Source organism: Balaenoptera physalus (assembly GCF_965194825.1).
Source record: "Balaenoptera physalus genome assembly, chromosome: 15".
Lineage (NCBI taxonomy): Eukaryota > Metazoa > Chordata > Mammalia > Artiodactyla > Balaenopteridae > Balaenoptera > Balaenoptera physalus.
Genome location: NC_138894.1, coordinates 8,179,486 through 8,202,771, shown reverse-complemented (window position 1 = coordinate 8,202,771; position 23,286 = coordinate 8,179,486). Strand labels below are relative to the sequence as shown.

General features: G+C 42.4%; 1 protein-coding gene across 4 annotated transcripts in view; it reads right to left on the bottom strand.

Annotated features, from left to right (window-relative positions):
* Positions 1-23,286, bottom strand: part of TBC1D8 (TBC1 domain family member 8) — a 142,733-nt gene that overhangs the window by 63,971 nt on the left and 55,476 nt on the right. For 2 of the 4 annotated variants that reach the window (XM_082427255.1, XM_082427254.1), the window contains one exon: positions 21,609-21,764. The exons of 1 other annotated variant lie outside the window; for it this stretch is intronic. In XM_082427255.1, the coding sequence (XP_082283381.1) occupies positions 21,609-21,764 (156 nt within the window). The remainder of the gene's footprint in view (positions 1-21,608; positions 21,765-23,286) is intronic. One more of the 4 variants, XM_082427256.1, reaches the window with a different exon arrangement.

The following is a 23,286-nucleotide window of genomic DNA, read 5'->3' as shown; positions in this document are numbered from 1 at the left end:
GTTCAACTTCCTCATAACAAAAGGAATGCAAATTAAAACTATGGAAATACACCATGTCTTACCTATCAGGTTGGCAAAAATCCAAAAATTTGACAATAGATCTGATGACAAGTCTGGGAAAACAGGCATTTTCATCCATTGCTGATTGGAATTTTAAAAAATAATACAACACCAATGGAGAGAAGGGAATTTAATAATATCTAATTAACCCTTTGATGCAACAATCCCACTTCTAGGAATCTACCAGGTTATTCACCAGGGCATTTCTGTCATGGTAAAGTCTGAAAACAACAGAAATACCCACCAGTAGAGAATAGGTTAAATAAACTATGGTACTTCTGGGCAATGAAAGAATAAAAACAAAAGAGCGGGAGAAAGAAAAAAAGGAGGAGGAAGAATATCTCTCCTCTCTGATATGGAATGATTTCCAGGATATGCTGATACGTAAAAAAGGCAAGGCATAGAGCAGAATATATGTGACCTTTGTGAAAAAGAAAGTGGGCGTGGGGGAGAAGGATGGCTTCTCTACAAATATTTTGTTTTTATAGATTTTATAAATTTGATTAATCATGAAAGTGTTTTGTATTTTTTGAGTCAAATTAATAAGGGAAAAAATATCCTTAACAATTAAAAATTAACTTTATTAGGTTATTAAAATAATTACCAACATAATTGCAAAGAGAAAATAACTGTTTTAAACAGTATTTTGACTATATCTCCATAGTTAAATATATTCTAAGGCCAAATAGAGCTGCAAAAACTTTACTCTCTTTCACTACTCATTCTTTTTTTACATCATTTTTTAGAAATCTTTTGGCTGCACCGTGCGTCATGTGGGATCTTAGTTCCCCAACCAGGGATCAAACCCAAGCCCCCCTGCATTGGAAGCATAGAGTCTTAACCACTGGACTGCCAGGGACGTCCACTACTCTTACTCTTAATAGCCGTACTGATATTATTTAGAGACAATATGTTTGTGTGCGTGTACAATAGAGAAGAATTATGTGAATATTGTTAGAAACCAAGATTTTCAGTGAATAAGAGGAGATAAACAAATATAATATCAAAGTTAAATTATAACTACGTAGTTTTACAGCTGAATTAGAAAGCTAAGTATGAACGCATGATTTATTTTTCCTTTTCATACCTCTTTTTTCTTTTCTTTCACATACTTCTTAGCTCATACCTATTTGAAGAGCCTTAGAGGCAGTGACAACCCCGTAACAATGAGCAACCCCACCCCCCAGACTGTGGTCCCTAAATACCATCACCCGCCCAAAGGAACCAGGGCTACTTGGAGGAATGGCTGATTCCAGACAGGACGCAGGAAGTGTACAAGACGAGCACTTAACATCTTATTGGCAGAGAGCAAGGAATCACTCAAAGATGAATGAAAGTGAGACAAAGTCACAGAAGGCACAGGAAGGGGTTCTTGCAGGCAGAAGGTGGTACGATCTGAGTATCAAAAAGGACAGCAATTAACTGAAACACAGTGAACGTATAAAAACCCCGGGCTTAGAGTGTTCATTGTACAATCCTTTCAACTTCTCTGCATGTTTGGAAAATTTCATAATAAAGCGTTGGGAATGGGGAACAGGGACTTTGAAATGATACTGAAAAGGGAGGGAGGAAGGAAAAGAGAAAAGAAAACTAAAACAAGACCAAAAATAACTCACTTGTCACCACTGCAGACAACCAGGGCACCAACTACTTACACAAACCACAGGCAACTAAAGGGCAAAAGCGAGCATTCTCTCCCTCCCTTTCCTAAATGTTCTCAGGGTGACCAGATAGCCTTAGGTGATAAGGTAAGGTTCTTTACAGACAAGCTCAAGCTGACAGCTGTGAAAGTACTGATCAAATTAGAAAATCACCACTTTGCAGTATGTAGAGAAAAATTATTCAGGCAATATCGAAATGGGTAAAACCATTAGATGAAAGCTTGACAGGGGGAGAATGCAATGGAAGCTGTCACCTGAGCTTATCAACTAATCTAAGCATCACTAAGAGTCAGACACCAGAGGATACATGCCCCCCAGGCAGGATATAGGACAACCACCTGTTCAGTATTCTTCTTTACAAACCTGGATTCAACTGAACCTTTGTAATTACTGTCCAGTTTTCAGGAAATATGAGGAACCAAGTAATGGGTGAGGTGATACCTTGAGGAAGGAAACACACAAGTGTACCAGCGGGACATTCTGCATAAAAACTGACCCGGTTTCTTCACCAAGTCAATGACTTGGGGGAAAACAGTAGGGTGGGAGTGGAGGGATGGAGACTTTCTTGACTAAAAAAGACATAAGCCACACACAATCAAATGAGTGCTGTGTTTCTGGTTGAACACGGATGAGAAAAACCAGATCCATGAAGGATCTTGAAGCAGCCAGAAGCCCATGTCTGCACCAAGTGCAAGTGACGGCAAGGAGTCCGGTTACCTCTACCAGTTTAATGATGCTACTGCAGTGACAAAGAATGGCCCTGGATTCAGAGATGTTCACTAAAATATGTAGGGGTGAAATGTCATAATTTCTAGGATTTGCTTTAAAATACATTAGTGGGGGGAAAAAAGACTCAGAGAGTAAGAGATAAAGCAAGGTGGGCAAAACCTTGATCCTAACGTACCTGCGTAAGGAGGATTTCATTACACCGCCCTCACTACTTTGAGGTATGTTTGAAAATCTTCACAGTGAAAAATTTTTTTAACTGTTCTTAACGGAAAAGGCATGGCAGAATACTTAAATAGACATTTCTCCAAAGAAGACATACAGATGGCCAACAGGCACATGAAAAGATGCTCACCATTGCTAACTATTAGAGAAATGCAAATGAAAACTACAACGAGGTACCACCTCACACTGGTCAGAATGGACATCATCAAAAAGTCTACAAATAATAATGCTGGAAGAGTGTGGAAAAAAGGGAACCATCCTACATTGTTGGTGGAAATGTAAATTGGTGCAGCCACTATGGAAAACAGTATGGAGGGTCCTTAAAAAAACTAAAGGTAGGACTTCTCTGGTGGCGCAGTGGTAAAGAATCCGCCTGCCAAGGCAGGGGACACGGGTTCGAGCCCTGGTCTGGGAAGATCCCACATGCCGTGGAGCAACTAAGCCTGTGCGCCACAACTACTGAGCCTGTGCTCTAGAGCCCACGAGCCACAACCATGGAGCCTGCGTGCCACAACTACTGAAGCCCGCGGACTTAGAGCCCGTGCTCCACAACAAAGAGAAGCCACCACAATGACAAGCCTGCGCACCGCAACGAAGAGTAGTCCCCGCTCGCCGCAACTAGAGAAAGCCCACACGCAGCAACAAAGACCCAACGCAGCCAAAAGTAAAAATAAATAAATAAATAAATTTATTAAAACAAAAAACAAAAAACTAAAGATAGAGCTACCATACAATCCAGCAATCCCACTCCTGGGCATATATCCAGAGAAAACCATAATCCAAAAAGATACATGCACTCCTATGTTCATAGCAGCACTATTTACAATAGCCAAGACATGGAAACAATCTCAGCATCCATCAACAGATGAATGGATAAAGAAGATGTGGTGTATATACACAATGGAATACTACTAAGCCATAAAAAAGAATGAAATGATGCCATTTGCAGCCACATGGGTGGACCTAGAGATTATCATTCTAAGTGAAGTAAGTCAGAGAAAGACAAATATCATATGTTAACACTTATATGTGGAATCTAAAAAAATGATATAAATGAACTTATTTACAAAACAGAAACAGACTCACAGACATTGAAAACAAATTTACAGTTACCAAAAGGGGAAGAGGGGGGATAAATTAGGAATTTGGGATTAGTACATACACACTACTATGTATAAAACAGATAACCAACAAGGACCTACTGTAATAGCACAGGGAACTATATTCAATATCTTATAATAACCTATAATGGAAAAGAATCTGAAAAAGAATATATATATATGTATTAACTGAATTACTCTGCTGTACACCTGAATCCCTGTAAATCAACTATACTTCAATTTTTTAAAAAAAGCATAAACCTGGATAATTAACCTCCACCTACGTGAACATGTTGTAAAGTCAGAAGTGAAAGCAGGATAAGAACATGGAGCAGAGAATTTCACACTCCCTGAATTTCCTTCTTATTTTTTAAATGCAGATTACTCCCCAGCCCAGGGCCACTCGGGCATGCAAGGTTCTAGCAGATGTCAGAGAAGTGAGGGACGGCGACAGCTTCAGTCATGGAAGTCAGCGTGACCTGAGGATGAGGACACACCCAGACCCGCAAGTCCAGCAGGGAAGGAGGGCTCTGGACACCATGTGAGTCAGGACGCTTTCACTCTGACACTCTGCCTTCATCCACTGATCGCTAAGGAGTCAATTAGTAAAAAGTCACTGTGTCCTGAAACCCAGCTGCGTCAGTCACTCTCCCATCTTCTAAAATGGAAGGGACGGAACGGGATGTTTGCTAAGATCCCCTCCAGATGGTTTCTTTTGTCAAAGAAGCCATGCTCTGTGCAGAAGTGAGGCAACCCGTAAGATACTAGAGAAAAGTCTGATTCCCAGCTTTCAAACTTTATGTTTTTGTTTAGGTCATATTTATTCTGAAGCATGTCAAATAAAAAAACAAATCGGGATTTGTAAGGTAAGGAGAGACTTTATGCAAAAGGATTATTACAAGAGGGAGAAAAGGGGCGATATTTTTCCTCCCAGTTTTATTGAGATGTAACTGACATAAAGCACTGTATAAACTTAAGGCGCACAGCAATAATGATTTGACTGACATACGTCATGAAATGATGATCACAATGAGTTTAGCGAGCATCCTTCATCTCAGACACAAAATTAAAGAAGTAGAAAAAAAATTTTTTTCCTTTTAATGAGAACTCAGGATTTACTGTCTTAAAAACTTTCATCTATTTATATATTTTGTATACATTTCATATATTATCATATATGATGATAATATATTTCATATATATTTCATATATAACATGCAGCAATGTTAATTATATTTATCACGTTGTACATTACATCCCTAGTACTTATTTATCTTATAACTGGAAGTTTGTACTTTTTGACCCCCTTCATCCAATTCCCTCTCCTCTCCACCTCCCCCCACCTTCAATAACCACAAATCTGGTCTCTTTTTCTATGAGTTTGTTTGTTTTTGAAGTACAACTGACCTACAACACTGTTAGTTCCTGTCACACAACATAGTGATTTGCTATTTCTGTATGGTTCAGAAAAGGGATTACTGCAACAGAGAGAACTCAGACCGTGGGGTCTTCAACAATCTCCCCAGTTTAAAAGCATTTTACAAAAATGAATTTTGACCTTCCAATTCACTAAGTCTGAAAGTTAGAATCAGCACTTGCCTGCTTTTTAAGTAACTATAAGCACCATCGCTGGTGCAAGAACACCTTCAGTGAGTTTAATTATTTGAGCATAAGCAAAATTACTTTACTGAAAACAGTAAGAGCCTGGTGATGGAAACATCCTAATAGAAAAGAAACGCCAACCGCGGTCCCCCTCCGTAACTTCCAAGTGTAAATCCACGTGGAAAATGCCAGCCAGTGTTGTTCTGAGGAATCCCAAGCAACCAAAAACAAGTGTGACCACTCATACTGAGCGACCTTAGGAAGTGCTCACAAAAACGTTCTAACTTTCCTCCCGCAGGGCTGCCTCCCAGACTTTCCCTGAAATGCACAGCAAGTTCTGTTCTTGAAAAAGGATCTGGCTGGCACTTCCTTTGCTGCCCTGGCACAAAGGTCACCGAGACACTAATCTGATCCACCCTGGAACATTTCCTCCCGTAATAAAACTCTCTCTCCAAAGACAAAGCAAACAGTGATGCAGAAAACAAGAAACTAAAACACCAGCCACGGTCAAGGGCAGAGATAAGGGAGGACACAGCAGAAAGAACAGTCTGACAGAACGTTCTGTAAGAACCCACACCTGGGCCACCAGGGAGCTCCCCCGCGACGCAAGATGTGTCCCTGGCAAGTCATGAGGAACCTGTACGTTGCTTCTTCCCTCTCCAGGGCCAATAATTACTTACACGTTGCTGAGAGGCTCAGACGAGGAAAGTACAGGAAAGGAGGGGATTGTTTAAACTGGAAAGCGTAACGCTTGTGATTCTCACACATACCCCACGTGTCGTTAGCGAGACTGTCACAGCTTCCTTCAACGACCCTTGAAATTTCAAAATCATGTTTTTTCATTTTCCAAATCTAAAATATTAACGAAGTTTTATTCGAACTACACACGCACCTGCTCCCAAGATGCAGATGTGCTTCTGCCCGTCCAGGCTGTATCTCCCCCTGGTCTGCAGGAAATCCACACTCCGCCGCCGGGGAGGGCTGTCACGGCATCACTCTCACCTGCCACCATTTGGCTCCTTTTTTTTTTTCCGTTTTCCTGCTCTCCCTCATTTCACTCAAGACCAGACACAGACCTTGCTAGGAACACTAAAACCTTGCATGACACTGTCATAAACAGTCACAAAACTAGCCGGGCACTCTGGAGTCCAAAGGCAGACCATAAGGACATGAGCATTAATTAAAAGGCCACCTGGATAAAGATTTTATGAGCTTGGGCTTCCCTGGTGGCGCAGTGGTTAAGAATCCGCCTGCCAAGGCAGGGGACACAGGTTTGAGCCCTGGTCCGGGAAGATCCCACATGCCGCGGAGCAACTAAGCCCGTGCGCCACAACTACTGAGCCTGTGCTCTAGAGCCCGCGAGCCACAACTACTGAGGCCGCATGCCACAACTACTGAAGCCCGCGTGCCTAGAGCCCGTGCTCCGCAACAAGAGAAGCCACCGCAATGAGAAGCCCGCGCACCGCAACGAAGAGTATCCCCCGCTCACCGCAACCAGAGAAAGGCCGCGTGAAGCAATGAAGACCCAACGCAGCCAAAAATAAATAAATAAATATATTTAAAAATATATATATATATATATATATATATATGCTTCTTTAAAAAAAAAAAAAAAGACTTTTTGAGCTTCTCCTGAAGCTTCTGCTCTCTTGGCCATGTTCTTCGCAGGACACCACCCTGGTTGCCTCTAAGCATGGCAAGTCCTCTGTCTGTAACCAGAAAAGACAGCCCACACCCCATCTCAATGAACTGACATGAAAAGGACTCAAATTACTGCATGATCAATTCAACTCCTGCAACAGTCCAGGCAGATAATCCAGAGTCTTGCCTGGGTATTTTCTGCTTCCTGAAAGCAGGCAAACAAAAAACAACTATCTCACTGTTTGGGGCCACGGTCAAGAATAAAATGTATGTGTGGATAACACAGCAATAGCTCTGAGGATCCCCTACCAACAGGAACACGAAATAACACATCAGAAACTCGCAGCGTGGCACGGTCTGGACTCGACTGCAGGACAAAGCACGGCTGAGGCCACCAGACACACAGAAACGGCGACACTGTCCTGTTCCTCCAGGGCCCCAAAGAGCTCTCCGCAGCCTAGGCGTCAACTCAGTCAAAGGCCGACCCCCCTGCAGGCTGGAGCCCCGCCCCTGCTCTCCTCTCCCCGCTCTTTCCCCCTCCCCTCCTGTCCCTGACTAGGGGCTGACTCCCAGGAGTCTCCTTTCCTGGTTCTACACACCGTGCGCTTGGTTTCTACTCATGCACCAATCACTGCATAGCTGATTTCAAAAAGAAAGCAGACACACATTATTCAGCCTTAAAAGGAAAGAAATTCTGACACACGCCATGACATGGATGAACCTTTTTTTTTTTTGAACTTTTTAATCATTTGCATATTATTTCCTAATTTGTCTCCAGCTTCTGACATGGATGAACCTTGAGGACATTATGCTAAGTGAAAAAAGCCAGCCACAAGAGGACAAACGCTGCAAGATTCCACTTACAGGAGGCTCTTAAGGTCATCAAAGTCAGAGAGACAGGAAGCAGAGGGCGTTTTTCAGGGTCTGGGGGAGGGAGGAATGGGGAGTTAGTGTTTAACGGGTACAGAGTTTCCATTTGTGAAGGTGAAAATTCTAGAGATGGATGGTGGCGATGGTAGCACAACAGTGTGAATGTGCTTAATGCCTCTGAACTGTACACTTAAAAATGGTTAAGCTGGCCTATTCACAATAGCCAAGAGACAGAAGCAACCTAAGTGTCCATCGACAGATGAATGGAAAAAGAAGATGTGGTATATTTATACAATGGAAGATTACTCAACCATAAAAAAAATTGCAATAGTGCCATTTGCAGCAACATGGATGGACCTAGAGATTATCATACTAAGTGAGGTAAGCCAGAGAAAGGCAAATATCATATAGTGCTTGTATGTGGAATCTAAAAAAATGATAAAAATGAACTTATTTACAAAACAGAATCAGACTCACAAACACAGAAAACAGACTTGTGGTTGCCAAGGGCGAGGAGGGTAGAGGAGGGATGGATCAGGAGTTTGGGATTAGCAGATAAACAACAAGGTTCTACTGTATAACACAGGGACTTACATTCAATATCCTATAATAAATCGTAATGGAAAAGAAAAAGAAAAAAGAAAGAAAAAAATGGTTAAGCTGGTCAATCTTATATTTCACCACAATAAAAAAGAATTTTATTTTTTTTAAAGAAAGCAAGTAAGACCCCGGTTTTGCAAGTTCTTCTACCGTTCAGTGGTCCTGGTGGCTGGTTACAGAGCTCAGACTCAGACCCTGCATAGCCCTGGGCTATCCTTGGCCCTGGCTTCTCAGAAAGGGCCCATGAAGTCTTATCTGTGATTACACGCACCACCTTCCTTCCCCTTCTTACAAACAGGAGTCTTGACTGCTGAGCCCTTGACCTTCTCTTGCATACTTTACCCCTCATTCACCCACCGCTATTTACTGAGCTGACCACACTCCAGGCTCTGCCCTGGGCAGTGGAGGGTCAGTAGTGAGCACGACTCTGAGAAAACTCTGATTTTCATGAGGCAGGCAAGCATTCAAATAAAAGGGAAACCTTCAAACGGCTTCCTCTGTTCTGGCCCTTGAGTCCTTCCAGTACTCAGCTCTACTAATGTTTCCCTTTTATAAAGCCTTGGGATTCTTTGGTCCATGTAAGTTAACAAAATACTAGTAATAGCAACTTCTCTCTCCTTCCCACCACAGCCACCCACAGATCTCTGCTGCCAAATAATAATCATGTTCACCCACGAAATTATCTCCCCAGCTCTTCCACCTCTGCTTAAAAAGAAACAGAAAAAGTTATCGTGGAAATTCTCCCCATACTGCCGTGTGAGCAGCCAGAGACAAGTGAAAATATAAATCATTCCCGTGGGCCACCCTTCCTGTTCCTACCACGTCCTGGTGCCGCCCAGGGCCTTCCTACAGCTCCTGTTTGTGCTTTATCTGAGACGCGAAACCCTGGGCAGGGAGCCTTTCTCAATGCTCAAGACACAATAAAATATTAAATGTGGTGAGTCAATATCACTGTGCAAGATGCCCAAGTGACTCCCAGAAGAGGGCTAAGTACCTAAATCAATACCACAAGCCTGAGACACAAATCCCCTTCCCATCCTCTCTTCCCTAACCCAAGAAAAGAGGCACTGGAACGAACAATTGCCTACTCAGACCTTCTGTGGGCAAGAGGACAGAGGAAAATGAAGTATCTGCAGACCTGCCATGGGTCAGGTCCAAGGCAAGCACCTACTCAAGTGGAAACCAAAGGAAGCAGATCTTTTTAATTTATTTTCTAAGTGGAGTCTAGTTGACTTACAATGTTGTGCTAATTTCAAGTATACAGCAAAGTGATCCAGTTATACATATATGTATGTATCTATTCTTTTCAGATTCTTTTCCCTTATAGGTTATTACAAGATACTGAATATAGTTCCCTGTGCTTTACAGTAGGTCCTTGTTGATTATCTATTTTATATATAGTAGTGTGTATATGTTAATCCCAAACTCCCAATTTATCCCACCCACACCCCCTTTCCCCTTTGGTAACCATAAGTTTGTTTTCTATGTCTGTGAGTCTATTTGTATTTTGTAAATAAGTTCATTTGTATCATTTTTTTAGATTCCACATGTAAGCGATATCATATATTTGTCTTTGTCTGGCTTATTGCATTTAGTATAATAATCTCTAGGTCCATCCATGTTGCTGCAAGTGGCTTTATTTCATTCTTTTTATGGTTCAAGGAAGCAGATCTTGGTTCAACAGAAAGAATGGTCCAGGAATTAAATCTGCTGAGAACAACTACACTGCTGGGGGTGTGGGGATTCAGTGTAAGCTGCCGCAGCCTTTACGGCAGGCAGTTGGGCAATATACATATCAATGGTCTTATAAATGTACATCCATTGGATGCAACAATTACAGGCACACCCCAGAGATACCGTGGGCTGGGTTCAGACTGCTGCAATAAAGCAGATATCACAATAAAGTGAGTCCAGCGAATTTTTTGATCTTCTGGGGCCTATAAAAGTTATGCTTTCACTATCCTATAGTCTGTTAAGTGCGCAATAGCACTATGTCTAAATAAACAATGGATATTGGTTCAAGATGGCAGAGTAGGACATGTGCTCACTCCCTCTTGCGAGAGCACCGTAATCACAACTAACTGCTGAACAATTATCAACAGGAAGACACTGGAACTCACCAAAAAAGATATGCCACATCCAAAGACAAAGGAGAAGCCGCAGTGAGATGGTAGGAGAGGCGCAATCACAATAAAACAAATCCCATAACCGCTAGGTGGGTGACTCACAAACTGGAGAACAATTATACCACAGAAGTCCACCCACTGGAGTGAAGGTTCTGAGCCTCATGTCAGGCTTCCCAACCCGGGGGTCTGGCAATGGGAGGAGGAATTCCCAGAGAATCAGACTTTGAAGGCTAGTGGGATTTGACTGCAGGACTTGGACAGGACTGGGGGAAACAGAGACTCTGCTCTTGGAGGGCACACACAAAGTAGTGTGCACACTGGGACCCAGGGGAAGGAGCAGTGACCCCAGGGGAGACTGAACCAGACCTACCTGCTAGTGTAGGAGGGTCTCCTGCAGAGGCAGGGGGGCAGCTGTGGCTCACTGCGGGGACAAGGACACTGGCAGCAGAAGTTCTGGGAAGTACTCCTTGGTGTGAGCCCTCCCAGAGTCGCCATTAGCCCCACCAAAGAGCCTGTAGGCTCCAGTGCTAAGTCACCTCAGGCCAAACAACCAACAGGGAGGGAACTCAGCCCCACCCATCAGCAGACAAGCCTATTAAAGTTTTACTGAACTCTACCCACCAGAGCAACACCCAGCTCTACCCACCACCAGTCCCTCCCATCAGGAAGCTTGCACAAGCCTCTTAGATAGCCTCATCCACCAGAGGACAGACAGCAGAAGCAAGAAGAACTACAATCCTGCAGTTTGTGGAAGGAAAACCACATTCACAGAAAGATAGACAAAATGTAAAGGCAGAGGACTATGTACCAGATGAAGGAACAAGATAAAACCCGAGAAAAACAACTAAATGAACTAGAGATAGGCAACCTTCCAGAAAAAGAATTCAGAATAACGATAGTGAAGATGATCCAGGACCTTGGAAAAAGAATGGAGGCAAAGATGGAGAAGATGCAAGAAATGATTAACAAAGACCTAGAAGAATTAAAGAACAAACAGAGATGAACAATACAATAACTGAAATGAAAACTACACTAGAAGGAATCAATAGCAGAATAACTGAGGCAGAAGAACGGATAAGTGACCTGGAAGACAGAATGGTGGAATTCACTGCTGCAGAACAGAATAAAGAAAAAAGAAATGAAGACAGCCTAAGAGACCACTGGGACAACATTAAATACAACAACATTCGCATTACAGGGGTCCCAGAAGGAGAAGAGAGAGGGAAAGGACCCAAGAAAATATTTGAAGAGATTATAGTCGAAAACGTCCCTAACATGGGAAAGGAAATAACCACTCAAGTCCAGGAAGTGCAGAGAGTGCCAGGCAGGATAAACCCAAGGAGAAACACGCCGAGACACATAGTAATCAAATTGACAAAAATTAAAGACAAAGAAAAATTATTAAAAGCAACAAGGGAAAAACAACAAATAATATCCAAGGGAACTCCCATAAGGTTAACAGCTGATTTCTCAGCAGAAACTCTACAAGCCAGAAGGGAGTGGTACGATATATTTAAAGTGATGAAAGGGAAGAACCTACAACCAAGATGACTCTACCCGGCAAGGACCTCATTCAGATTCAATGGAGAAATCAAAAGCTTTACAGACAAGCAAAAGCTAAGAGAATTCAGCACCACCAAACCAGCTCTACAACAAATGCTAAAGGAACTTCTCTAAGTTGGAAACACAACAGAAGAAAAGGACCTACAAAAACAAACCCAAAACAATTAAGAAAATGGTAATAGTAAGATACATATCGATAATTACCTTAAATGTAAATGGATTAAATGCTCCAACCAAAAGACAAAGGCTCGCTGAATGGATACAAAAACAAGACCCATATATATGCTGTCTACAAGAGACCCACTTCAGACCTAGGGACACATACAGACTGAAAGTGAGGGGATGGAAAAAGATATTCCATGCAAATGGAAATCAAAAGAAAGCTGGAGTAGCAATACTCATATCAGATAAAATAGACTTTAAAATAAAGAATGTTACAAGAGGCAAGGAAGGACACTACATAATGATCAAGAGATCAATCCAAGAAAAAGAAAAAACAGTTATAAATATATATGCATCCAACATAGGAACACCTCAATACATAAGGCAAATGCTAACAGCTATAAAAGAGGAAATCGACAGTAACATAATAATAGAAAGGGATTTTAACACCTCACTTACACCAATGGACAGATCAATCAGACAGAAAATTAATAAGGAAACACAAGCTTTAAATGACACAACACACCAGATAGATTTAATTGATATTTACAGGACATTCCATCTGAAAACAGCAGATTTCTTCTCAAGTGCACACAGAACATTCTCCAGGATAGGTCACATCTTGGGTCACAAATCAAGCCTCAGTAATTTTAAGAAAATTGAAATATCAAGCATCTTTCCCAATCACAACGCTATGAGATTAGAAATCAATTACAGGGGAAAAAACGTAAAAAAAACAAACACATGGAGGCTAAACAATATGTTACTAAATAACCAAGAGATCGCTGAAGAAATCAAAGAGGAAATCAGAAAATACCTAGAGACAAATGACAAAGAAAATACTACGATCCAAAACCTATGGGATGCAGCAAAAGCAATTCTAAGCAGGAAGCTTATAGCAATACAATCCTACCTCAAGAAACAAGAAAAATCTCAAACAATCTAACCTTAGACCTAAAGGAACTAGAAAAAGAACAACAAACAAAACCCAAAGTTAGTAGAAGGAAAGAAACCATAAAGATCAGAGCAGAAATAAATGAAATAGAAACAAAGAAACAACAGTAAAGATCAATAAAACTAAAAGCTGGTTCTTTGAGAAGATAAACAAAATTGATAAACCTTTAGCCAGACTCATCAACAAAAAGAGGTAGAGGACTCAAATCAATAAAATTAGAAATGAAAAAGGAGAAGTTACAACAGACACTGCAGAAATACAAAGCATCCTAAGAGACTACTACAAGCAACTCTATGCCAATAAAATGGAAAACCTGGAAGAAATGGACAAATTCTTAGAAATGTATCACCTTCCAAGACTGAACCAGGAAGAAAGAGAAAATATGAACAGACCAATCACAAGTAATGAAATTGAAATTGTGATTAAAACTCTTCCAACAAACAAAAGTCCAGGACCAGATGGCTTCACAGGTGAATTCTATCAAACATTTAGAGAAGAGCTAACACCCATCCTTCTCAAACTCTTCCAAAAAACTGCAGAGAAAGGAACACACCCAAACTCATTCTATGAGGCCACCATCACCCTGATACCAAACCAGACAAAGATACTACAAAAAAAGAAAATTACAGACCAATATCACTGATGAATATAGATGCAAAAATCTTCAACAAAATACTAGCAAACAGAATCCAACAACACATTAAAAGGATCATACACCATGATCAAGTGGGATTTATCCCTGGGATGCAAGGATTCTTTAATATATGCAAATCAATCAATGTGATATACCATATTAACCAACTGAAGGATAAAAACCATATGGTCATCTCAATAGATGCAGAATAAGCTTTTGACAAAATCAACACCAATTTATGATAAAAACTCTCCAGAAAGTGGGCATAGAGTGAGCCTACCTCAACATAATAAAGGCCATATACGACAAACCCACAGCAAACATCATTATCAATGGTGAAAAACTGAAAGCATTTCCTCTAAGATCAGGAACAAGACAAGGTTGCCCACTCTCACCACTATTATTCAACATAGTTTTGGAAGTGTTAGCCACAGCAATCAGAGAAGAAAAATAAATAAAAGGAATACAAATTGGAAAAGAAGACGTAAAACTGTCACTGTTTGCAGATGACATGATACTATACATAGATAATCCTAAAGATGCTACCAGAAAACTACTAGAGCTAATCAATGAATTTGGTAAAATTGCAGGATACAAAATTAACGCACAGAAATTTCTTGCATACCTATACACTAACAACAGAAGATCAGAAAGAGAAATTAAGGAAACAATCCCATTCACCACTACAACAAAAAGAATAAAATACCTAGGAATAAACCTACCTAAGGAGGTAAAAGACCTGTACTCAGAAAACTATAAGACAATGATAAAAGAACTCAATGATGACACGAACAGATGGAGAGATATACCATGTTCTTGGATTGGAAGAATCAATACTGTGAAAATGACTATACTACCCAAAGCAATCTACAGATTCAATGCAATCCCTATCAAATTACCAATGGCATTTTTTACAGAACTAGAACAAAAAATCTTAAAATTTGTATGGAGACACAAAAGACCGTGAAATAGCCAAAGCAATCTTGAGGGAAAGAAAGGGAGCTGGAGGAATCAGACTCCCTGACTTCAGACTATACTACAAAGCCTACAACAGAAATATAATAGAAATAATACTACAACAGAAATATAGATCAGTGAAACAGGATATAAAGCCCAGAGATAAACCCACGCACCTACGGTCAACTAATCTACGACAAAGGAGGCAAGGATATACAATGGAGAAAAGACAGTCTCTTCAATAAGTGGTGCTGGGAAAACTGGACAGCTACATGTAAAAGAATGAAATTAGAACACTCCCTAACACCATACACAAAAATAAACTCAAAATGGATTAAAGATCGAGGGACTTCCCGGATGGCGAAGTGGTTAAGAATCCACCTGCCAATGCAGGGGACACAGGTTTGAGCCCTGGTCTGGGAAGATCCCACATGCTGTGGAGCAACTAAGCCCATGCACCACAACTACTGAGCCTGTGCTCTAGAGCCTGCAAGCCACAGCTACTGAGCCTGCGTGTCACAACTGCTGAAGCCCACGTGCCTAGAGCCCATGCTCCGCAACAAGAGAAGCCACCGCAATGAGAAGCCTGTGCAATGCAATGAAGAGTAGCCCCCGTTCGCCGCAACTAGAGAAAGCCCGCGCGCAGCAACAAAGACCCAATGCAGCCAAAATAAATAAATAAGTTTATTTTTTTTAAAAAGTGGATTAAAGACCTAAATGTAAGACCAGACACTATAAAACTCTTAGGAAAATATAGGGAGAACACTCTTTGACATAAATCACAGCACGATCTTTTTTGATCCACCTCCTAGAGTAATGGAAATAGAAACAAAAATAAACAAATGGGACCTAATGAAACTTAAAAGCATTTGCACAGCAAAGGAAACCATAAACAAGATGAAACGACAACCCTCAGAATGGGAGAAAATATTTGCAAACGAATTAACAGACAAAGGATTAATCTCCAAAACATATAAACAGCTCATGCAGCTCAATATTAAAAAACCAAACAACCCAATCCAAAAATGGGCAGAAGACCTAAATAGACATTTCTCCAAAGAAGACATACAGATGACCGAGAGGCACATGAAAAGCTGCTCAACATCACTAATTATTAGAGAAATGCAAATCAAAACTACAATAAGGTATCACCTTACACCAGTTAGAATGGGCATCATCAGAAAATCTACCAACAACAAATGCTGGAGAGGGTGTGGAGAAAAGGGAAGCCTCCTGCACTGTTGGTGGCAATGTAAAGTGATACAGCCACTATGGAGAACAGTATGGAGGTTCCTTAAAACACTAAAAACAGAATTACCATATGACCCAGCAATCCCACTACTGGGCATATACCCAGAGAAAACCATAATTCAAAAAGATACATGCACCCCAATGTTCATTGCAGCACTATTTACACTAGCCAGGTCATGGGAGCAACCTAAACGCCCATCGACAGATGAATGGATAAAGAAGATGTGGTACATATATACAATGGAATATTACTCAGCCATAAAAAGGAATGAAATTGGGTTATTTGTAGAGACGTGGATGAACCTAGAGACTGTCATACAGAGTGAAGTAAGTCAGAAAGAGAAAAACAAATATCGTGTATTAATGCATATATGTGGAATCTAGAAAAATGGTACAGATGAAACTGTTTGCAAGGCAGAAATAGAGACACAGATGTAGAGAACAAACATTTGGACGCCAAGTGGGTGAAGAGGGCGGATGAATTGGGAGATGGGATTGACATATATACACTCATATGTATAAAATAGATAAGCAATTTAAAAAGAAGACCTATTTAAGTAATAGAAGACATGAAGAGATGAAAAAATAAACTAACAAACAAACAATGTACATGCCTTAATTTAAAAAAACACCTTATTGCTACAAAAAAGGTAACCATCATCGGAACCTTCAGCAAGTCAGTAATCTTTTTCATCACGGTCACATCAAAGATCACTGATCACAGATCACTGTAACAAATAAAGAAAAGCTTGAAATACTGAGGGAATGACCAAAAAGTAACACAGAGACACAAAGTGAACAAATGCTGTTAGAAAAATGGCACCGATTTGCTCAATGTAGGGTTGGCCACAAACCTGGGACTGGTAATAAAAAAATGCAACGTCTGCGAAGTACAATAAAGTGCAATAAAATGAGGTGTGCTTGTACGTGTTCCTCCAGGGTCCTGGCCTCTCTCGCTTTCCTAACCCTGTTCCACCTGTACTTGCCATTTCCAGATGGCCATCTGACTCCCCACGGCCCTGGAAGGTCAGGTAGAGGGAGGCGCCCCCTGACACACTCACCCAGGACTCCCTGGCACCAAGCATGAGTCGGGTATGAGGCAGGCATCAAATATTTCAAATGAGTGGACTTTGGGGATTGCAAGCATCCTGAAATATTTAAGTATCGGATGTTCGTTTAGGCTTATAAAATACTTAAAAATCAGAGCCTATTAAGTATCTAATAAAGGGCGGGATGAGTAAATCGGGCTACAGCCGTAAGACTGAATGCTGTGTAGCCATCAAACATGACAGTGTGTCTCCATGGAGCCTGGACTGGCTCCTATGGACCTGCTGGGCTATGTGGACTCAGGACCCGAGCAGGCTTGTATACTAACTCCCCCCACTGCTGACTCCCCAGAAGCCCATCTAGCGAGGAGACAAAAATCCAAATATTCTCATCAAAAGCCTCAAATCCAGAGCGAGCCCACCTCCCTTGCCTGGGGCAGAGGAGAGAAGAGGAATCCGGGGAGAAACTGGAGAGAAGACAGGGTCCTGCCCCTCCCATCCCACGTCCCAGCCAGCAGCATGCCAGCCCTGCCTGCTCTGTCCCAAAAATACACGTCAAAAAGCCACACACACTATATTAATGCAAATAATACAGTGACGGTCTGGGGAACCATGTCCAAGCGTGAGCAAGATGGGGAGAAACAGCACAGCCACCAAGCAAAACACTCCAAAGGGATGAAGAGAAGAGAATGAGGTGCTTGCTCCAAAGGCAGAGATGCCATCCTGGAGGAAAATGAGGAGGAGGAAATGCCCACAAAGGGTTCATGCTCCCAAACGATGCAACGGAAACGTGAGTTCAATAGAACAAGAGGTCAAAGATGAGACGGTGGAATTACAGAGATGAAACGGGAGACTGGAGACCTAAGAAAGTGAACTGAAGATCAAAACCACATGACAGCAAAATTAGTAGATCAGTTAAAGGCAGCAGAGTCTGGAATATACTGCTGAAAATGGAATTAACTTAGAGGACAGGGTTATACAACCAGCATGGAAAGTGCAGCTGAAAACGGCAGGTCAAGAAAAACAGTCTTCCTGAAACACTACTACACTTACTGTACCTAAAAGAAATACTGCCTTACATACATTCCTTTTTCTGTGTCTTCCCTAAACAGTTGCCTTTTAATGCTGTAACAGAGAAATCCTATAGCATAACCAGTAATGCGCATATGAAGGCAAAAGGAATACTGTCAAAGGGGTGTACACTTGTACAGTCAATTCTTTTATTAAAGATCTACGCATTTTTATGAAAAAAGAAAACCAGAAATTAAAAACAGACAACAGCTGTCTAACATAAAGTGTCCTTGAAGTGAGGCATCCAATCAACAGAACATAAAATACATTTTTTAAAATGTAATACGTACACAGAATGATACAAGAACGTTTCCTTAAATGATTAAAGAAATCAATCTGGGGCTTCCCTGGTGGCGCAGTGGTTAAGAATCCGCCTGCCAATGCAGGGGACACGGGTTCGAGCCCTGGTCCAGGAAGATCCCCCGTGCCACGGAGCAACTAAGCCCGTGCGCCACAATGACTGAGCCTGCACTCTAGAGCCCGTGAGCCACAACTACTGAGCCCACGTGCCACAACTACTGAAGCCCGCGCGCCTAGAGCCCGTGGTCCGCAACAAGAGAAGCCACTGCAAAGAAGAGAAGCCCCCGCTCGCCGCAACTAGAGAAAGCCTGCCCGCAGCAATGAAGACCCAACGCAGCCCAAAAAAAAAAAAGAGAGAAATCAATCTGCGTCCTGGAAGAGCACGTGGAGTTCCAGAAGAATGTAACACGGTATGCTCAAGGGAGTGACAGGTTATAACCAAGGTCCTAAAGGGACGAATGCTACTGAACTTCAGTGATAAAAAAGTTATCCCCACAAAAAGCACACCACCCACAATGGCGGGGGCAGGAATCAGACCAGCCTGAGATTTCTCCCTTTGCCACTTAAATACTGAAAGACCCCGAAGTGATGGCCACCAAGCTCCAGAGTCTGGCCAGAGCCCCTCATACCCAGCCAAGGTGTTATTCGAGTCCAAAAGCAAGGCACAAACACTTGCAAATGTGAGACGTTATTAGGAGAAGAAAACAGGAATATAGCCAATTAAGACAGGAACCAAAATTAAAGACTGTGTTGGGAAAGCCGTACCTGATGGAAGCATTAAATCAATTTACATAGAGAACTGAGCCAAATAATGGCGGAGAGTGTGGTTACAGAAGAGAATGGAAATTACAATGTACAATGAATAGTAAGACTTTTAAAAATGAGAGTCTGATGGACATATATACACTACCAAATGTAAAATAGCTAGTGGGAAGCAGCTGCATAGCACAGGGAGATCAGCTCCGTGCTTTGTGTCCACCTAGAGGGGAGGGATAGGGAGGGTGGGAGGGAGACGCAAGAGGGAGGGGACATGGGGATATATGTATACGTATAGCTGATTCATTCTGTTATAAAGCAGAAGCTAACACACCATTGTAAAGCAATTATACTCCAGTAAAGATGTTAAAAAAAAAAAAAACGAGAGCGTGGGGAAGCAGGGGAGGGATGAGAATGCGGGCATCCCTGTCCTTCAGGAGGGGAGTCAAGGAACACTGCCAGAACGGAAATACTGTCTTCAAAAGCCACAATTCTGACCTTGCCATGCTTTTAAACATCTCTCCCCTTGACCTTAAATGAACCTTTTAGAAAGTAAGTGCTCGGTGTTTATTTGAAGTTTAACAGCTCTTTCGTCTCACTTCAGCATCTTTCCTTTTATTGAAATCCACGAAAAACAATATTTTTATTATAAACTAGCACTGTCAGACAAGCTGCATTTTTATAAAGCACGTCTATCCTTCTTCACAACTATCCCTGGACTTGTCTAAACGCATTGGAAAGTTGTGTTGGGAATTCCCTGGCGGTCCAGTGGTTAGGACTCAACGCTTTCACTGCTGTGGTCCCAGGTGCAATCCCTGGTCAGGGAACTAATATCTCCAAGCCGTGCAGTCTGGCCAAAAAAATTCCAAAAAATAGAAAGAAAGTTATCTGGATGATGTGACCCCAGTGTCACTGGAGGTACCCTTGGGTGCCTAGGATGTGGGGCGAGATATATTTTCTTCTCTGTACTTTCCAGTATTAACTGATTATATTGAGCATGTATCATTTCATCACTTAATGCAAATAGAGAATGATTTGTTCAAAAAAAACAAAACAAAACAGACTGGAAAAAACATGCCAAGATGTGAACAGTTGTTAGTAATGGTGGGCATGGATGACAATTTTCTTCTTTATACTTTCCTGTATTTTTTCCAGGAAGAAAAAAAAAAAGTCATCCAATGTTGTTCAAGAATGTGAGGTGACAATGAAAGTTTATGGTAGTTAGTAAAATGTTAAGAGGAAAAAAACACAACTAAAAACCTCTGTGGAGAGGCACATATGCAGACACAAGAGTGATTAGCACCAGATAAAAGGTTATAGGTGATTTCTTTCTCCTCCTTTCTTACCTATTTTCTAATTTCTGGAGGGTGAACATTTATTACTTGTGTAATTAAAAAGACACATCTTGGTCTTTTTTTAAAATATACATTATTTTTATTTTTATTTATTTATTTTATTTATTTTTGGCTGCATCGGGTCTTCGTTGCTGCGTGCAGGCTTTCTCTAATTGTGGCATGTGGGCTTCTCACTGCAGTGGCTTCTCTTGTTGCAGAGCACGTACTCTAGGTGCACGGGCTTCAGTAGTTGTGTCATGCAGGCTCAGTAGTTGTGGCTCACGGGCTCTAGAGCGCAGGCTCAGTAGTTGTGGTGCAGGGGCTTAGTTGCTCTGCGGCATGTGGGATCTTCCCGGACCAGGGCTCGAACCCGTGTCCCCTGCATTGGCAGGCAGATTCTTAACCACTGCGCCACCAGGGAAGTCCCTTGGTCTTGTTTTTTAATAGAAGGGGCTTCTCAGGGTGCAACGATTCCCAGCCCCAGAGGAGCTGGAGTGACGAGGCAGAGTATTGGACAGTGCGTGCAGGAGGAACTGAAGCTCAGCTGGAGAGGATGTGAAGGTGATTTCTAAATTCCCGTAGGGCTCAGCCGTCCAGTGATTCAGTGCACACGTGGAACAAGGGTGAAGGCTGGCCTAAGACAGACCCAGCCCCAGACATCTCCCCTGCCCTGTTACGGTATACGCACACGCCCCGGACTCGTGTGTTATGTCAGGCACAAGATGAAGAAAATGGCTGGATTCACAGCCCCCTGGACCGACACACCACTTGAAAGCCTGGATACCCAAGCTTAGAGCCTCTACACGCTTCCAATGGTTGGAAAAAAAAAACAAAAAGAGAAAGGAAGAACAAAGAGCTCACGGCAGCAGATGAGGTTTTAGAAGGAGTTACCTTCCAGCGTCACGACCATGCAGATACTCATGCTCAGACCTCAAGGTGGGGAACACTCCACCTGGAACAAAACTCACCCGTGGCCACGGCCCAGTACACGTCCGATCCACTCAGTAACTCACCACATGCTATGGGAGAATACACCTGGGAGCCGGGGACCTGGAGCAGAATTCGAAACGGAGCGACCCGGGCGTTGGAATCCAGCACCGCATCCAGGGCACCCACCAGGCGACCTTCAAGAGACAAGAAGACAACGCACGTGTGAGCACAGGGACAGACAGGCCAGCAGCCCACGTGCAGCCACTCGCTCCCTGCGCACGTGCCCTGCATCTAGGCTCGGCCCCGGGCAGCAGGCCTGGTGTCCAGCTTGTGAAGCCCAGAGATCCAGCTGCCTTGTCCCGTTTCAGAGCATCTGGAACAGAGCCTGGCGTCTGCGGCCACTCAGTGCAGATCTGCAGAATCAATGAGTAAGTGAACAAGGGGCCCCCGACAAGCCACCCAAGCGAGCTGAGTCTTTGATTCCCCCAGCTACACGGTACAGGAGGCCACAGCATGCAGTAAATAAAGCCTAGGGATCCAGAGTCTGACGGCCTGACTTGAATTGTGGCTCCGCTACTTTCCAGCTGTGTGACCTTGGGCAAGTTGTTTAACTTCTCTGTGCCCCAGTTTCCCCGTTTGTAAAATGGACTAACCACAGTGTATCTTCCTCACAAGGTAACTGTGAGAATTAAACCAGTTAATGTACGCAGCATTCAGAGGGCTCGGATTATCACCTGGCCGTGAGAAGTACTACCTAAATGTTGCCTATTATTATTATTATTATTATTATTATATCATCATCACAAAGGTGGAAGAATAATCCAGCAGGGAACTGTGAGAAGCAAATAAGAAAACATATTGAGGGACTTCCCAGGTGGTCCAGTGGCTAAGACTCCACGTTCCCAATGCAGGGGGCCCGCGTTCCATCCCTGGTCAGGGAACTTGATGCCACATGCATGCTGCAACTAAGAGTTCGCATGCCGCAACTAAGGAGCCTGCCTGCTGCAACAAAGACCCGACACAACCAAATAAATAAATAAAATAAATATTAAAAAAAAGAAAGAAAACGTATCGAAGTCCTTCACAGACCATGAAGCACACAACACAAAAGTTTACCATCCTGTTGTCAGGAAAAGCACCATGAATCGACGGCAGAGGGAAAAAATGACAGCACCTGCTCCTGCCCAATCTTCTATTGCCTGGAACTTAAGACGGTTGAGAGGATTAAGACCCTCTAATTCTTACGTAACAGGCCCTGAGGAAGGGCCACAAGTTTCTGCAGAATGTCCCATAGTTTGGTTTTGTCTGATGCTTCATCATAATTAGAGCATAATTAGATTCAGGTTATACATCTTTGCAATGAGTCACAGAAGTGATGTTGTATCCCTTTTATCCCATCCTATCAGGTGCCAGGCGATTTTGTTCTGTCCCATTACTGTTAACACTCCTTTGACCAGTAGATGAAGAGTGTCTGCCAAGCTTCCGTCCTGTGCAGTATCCCCTTTCTCTTTGTCATTAACAAGCACTCTGTGGAGAATTACTTTGAAACTCTGTTCCTCATTAACTTTTCAACTTATTCATTTAGCCGTATCAGTCTGGGTTCAAGTTTTCCTACTTTATCCAATGGATTTGAGGCAGGGGGAAGGGGGCAGGGCACAACCCTTAAAGAATGACACAGCCCTTGAGAAAAACTGGATACGACACAAACTGGCTGCT